Source organism: Kryptolebias marmoratus, linkage group LG1 (assembly GCF_001649575.2).
Source record: "Kryptolebias marmoratus isolate JLee-2015 linkage group LG1, ASM164957v2, whole genome shotgun sequence".
NCBI lineage: Eukaryota > Metazoa > Chordata > Actinopteri > Cyprinodontiformes > Rivulidae > Kryptolebias > Kryptolebias marmoratus.
Window position 1 is genome coordinate 13,714,824 of NC_051430.1, and position 3,953 is coordinate 13,718,776.

Genomic DNA, 3,953 nt, shown 5'->3' on the forward strand with positions numbered 1-3,953 from the left:
GGGAGGGTAAATCCTCCCACTATTTCATCAGATCTGTCTATTCCCCTGTTTAGAGCCAATGTTAGTTTGAGCTGTTTCATTTGAGCTGTTGGGCTATCAGATTCTAACATTAATTGACTTTCTAAAGCCATCAGCCTCAGGTTGGGGGAGCTTGAAAGGGATGCTTTTATCTACCTTGAAGACAAACAGGAGAATTGATAAAGACTTTCAGAGCTGATTTTGAAAGAAGTCCATGTTTCAGTTGGCAAAAAGCAATTTGTAGAATTTTTATTGGATCGCAAAGAAGGAATGAAAACCCCCAAGTCACATGTAACGAGCAAAAGCTCTAAACCATTTTTTGACTAAACTAGCTAATGGTCATCAGGAATCTCAATGAATACACATATGTAGTGAGCCTCACCTGTTTACCTAACTCTAACTTTTCTTCATTTCTCCACAGCTTCGCAAACAGGGTAACGTACGAGGAACCAGTGCTGCAGAAGAAAAATGAAAAGGCACGCGATTTTAAACAGCCACAATTTATTGGAGTCTGCGAAGAACACTCCTTTAATATTCCTTTTTACCCTAACTGATTCAGGCTGTAAAGGAAGGAGCCCAGCTACCTATGATCAATAGATCAGATCCTTGACTTGACCTCAATCATAGACATTCTGTCCAGTGAGGGAATAGATTTCTAGAAACCAACACAATCCTAGCTTAAAAGTCTGTTTAATTTTGATCTCCCGGGTAGAGAAAGCCCAACTATCATCATCATCATCATCATCATCATGTAAGCGAAACCTAGACTTTGAGAGACGTGTGGGGGAAGTATTTGCTCTTAGATGCAAAATAATCAACTCAAATTCACAGGCACATGCATTGGACCAAATGTTTTCTTTTGTATTTTCAACCCTTTTTTATTTTTTCTTTCTTTGGTTGCCTCAAACACATTCCTCACAAGGTGATGTCCTGAATGACTTCTCTTTGTCTCCTGCTTGGTCTTAACTGTAAACACTGTGGCTCAGTCGTTTGCATTCCCTGACATGAGACTGTTTGTCATACTCATGTTCTTTCCTGCCACAGCCTCCATTAAGTGATTACTAACACCCTTGGCACCCAGACCCATTATAACCCCCCCACACACACACACATTGCCCCTCCTTAGCCAAAGTACTGCATCTTATTATCACTGACAATCATGTCTGTGCAGGCATTCACTCTCGCTTCTGTTCAGACTTAATAAAAAGCCACACACATGTACGGCACACACATCACGAGCATGATGAATGTGTGAATTTGTTCGAAGGTATGCAAACATGCGCAGGTGTGGATACCTTTGCGCTGACTGATCTGCTACAGGCTCAAGCCGGGCAGATCTTTGCAAGCTCGTACATCTAGAGGATATTACCAGCTCTCAGCACCCCCCCCACCCCCCNCACCCCCACCCTAGCCATCCTCACTGTTTTAGACATTCACACGTAACATGCAACATAGCATTAACCTTCTTAACAGATGTCCCTGGAGGGGAAAAAGTGCACTGGAGAAAACAGCCACAGATGGTGCTACGCCCCTATAGCCTCTGTCACAAGCCAAACTGCAGCACAGTCACTTGAGTTAGACAAAAGGCCTGTTTTCAGCTTCATGCCAGTCATGTTTACAGATTCATAATTGTTTTATTAGTGCCCAGTTAACACCAGCACCACCACACACTTGCTTGCCTTAATCCCCAGACCCCTTTTTTTATTTTTTTATTTTTTTTTATACCTTTTCCACCTCTCACAGCTCTGCTGCCAGCTATTGCGATCTACCTCCCTCATTTCTAACTGGCAGTTTTCCTAATGCCAAAGGATTAGCATTAGCCATGAGCTGCTGCTTCTTAGGAGTAAATCTTAGCAGACACCGCTTTATGAGCAACTTTATTTGCGATTAATCTTTACTACCTTCAGTGGAACTGAATGTTTGTCATAACACCTGAGCAAGTGCAATTACTTCTACATGCAAAAACTGTTAAAGCTGTAACAGCCAGTGTTGTCTATCACTACAAAGGGCTGCAGATTAACATCAAATATCCGAGATTTGCCATATGACTGACTCTTGGCTTTCATTAGTATAGCAAAATTTCTCTCTTTAGGCTTCAGAGCCATGTGACGTTAGCTTACATTGGTTATTGTTACATGTGTACAAATTCATGTGCTTTACTCATCTGATCCCTTCCGAGTTTAGTGCTCTGGTTGTCATTGTCTTACATTGTATTTCAGAGGTTTGGGTTAGTTTTTAGAAGTCTTGTTTCTATATTTTCTTGCCACAACGGATTAGAGATATTGTTGGCTGAAATAGTTCTTTTTTTGTTGTTGTTGTTTTGTTTTTGTTTTTCCTGACAGTCTAATGAAAGAATGCACTCACTTTCCCAGCAGGTGTTTTGTCCAAAGAGTAAAAATGCAGATTTTCTTTTTGTGTGTGTTTACATGTTCAGCAATCAACATAGGAAATTAAAAGGCAGATATTTTTCTGACAGAATATTCTCAGGTGTAAATTACTCAGATTTTTTTTTTATATATTGTTCCCATCACTGCTTTCACAGGAAATATGACATAATAGTTTTACTACTAAAAGATGGTCATTATATAGCTTGTTCAATTATGGTACCACCTTGGCATTAGTGCTGTTCTATAGTAAAATAAATGGGTTTCAGAGAGCTACAGCTGTGTGTAGAAACATGGTCTGCTGTGTTTTCAGTGTTTCTAAATTAATTCAAAATGATTCCTTTAGGTAAATACCCTCATAACTAGTAAGAACTTTAATCAGTGATATAACAACTATCAGTGTGATAGCAGGAAGAGAAGGTGTTGATAAAGAAACTGTAATGGTCCTAAATGATGAAAGCTAGAGCTGTTTAATTTTTCAAAGACTTGCTTTTTAAAAGCTCTGATCAGATAAAAACCATTGAGGGATGTGGTAGTGAATGTATGATATATTGTGCCTTTTCTTTTCAAAAGATCTTACGTGTTACGTCTGCATTCTGTATCCAAGTCAAATAAATCTATCTCCAAAATAAATGTTTTTTATGCCTCATTTGTAGTCTAGATTTTTTCTTTCCCTAATTCATAATTTAGTGCTATAATTGCATAAAGCATGTTAAGTTTAGGACAATTCAAAGAGGGACAAAAAAAAGTTGAAACTTGCTTTACATTGTCCAAGTTTAAAATCAAGTTGATCTTTTCTAACAAGCCCTGAAAACAAAACAATGATTTTTTTTTTGTAGTAATGAAACGTTTTTTTTCTGGGAAGTGCTCAGACAATGGCTGTTGTTGGTCATCTTCCTGTTTTGTCTTAGTGAATGTGGTAAAATTTAACAGGCTTCCTTTCCATTTTCACACATCAGACCCTCAAACGGCCAAAAACATTAACATGTAACACAAGATGGTTTAAAAACTAACAAGCTTTCCCCCTTTTTTAAGGTTCTATCAGTATAGAAACTTTTGAAGAAACCGTTGTGCCGATGCAGCCGCTGCTAAAGCATTACGATGTAACTACAATAAGAAAACCTACATTTGAATGACTGAACTGTATCAGAAGTGTTTTTAAAAAGTAAAAAAAGAGCTCAAAAGAAATGTTAAAGTTGCTGTTAGTGACTTGTTAGGGTCACCATGGTAACTACACACCTGTTTCTCACTCCCTGACTGCCAAGTTAATGAGAGGCAGGGAAAAAATGGGCTGAAATGTAAGCCTGAAAGTGTTGCTGTGCAAAAACAGACTGTGATATATTATTTCTCTTTGTTTTTACAGTGTTTAATACATTTTGATGTATAATTTGCACAAGTGCCTAAAAGAGGTATAGTAAGAAAAGTTTGAAAAGATTTAAAACTTTTAGACGATTCTGTCAGCTGAATCAGGAAACCTAAACTAAAATTGTATTAACAGTATTAAAATGTTGTGTAAAATCCAACTTTTTGCAATCTGTTTAAACTCTGAAT

The 3,953-nt window shown here is 37.9% G+C and overlaps 1 protein-coding gene across 1 annotated transcript in view; it reads left to right on the top strand.

The window, feature by feature from the left end:
- The window catches only part of LOC108236582 (phosphatidylinositol transfer protein beta isoform), a 17,517-nt gene extending 14,466 nt beyond the window's left edge, over positions 1-3,051 (top strand). Inside the window, exon 11 of the mRNA XM_017417349.3 lies at positions 440-3,051. Coding sequence (XP_017272838.1) covers positions 440-490 — 51 coding nt within the window. The 3' untranslated portion in view covers positions 491-3,051. The remainder of the gene's footprint in view (positions 1-439) is intronic.
- The last annotated feature ends 902 nt before the right edge of the window (positions 3,052-3,953 follow it).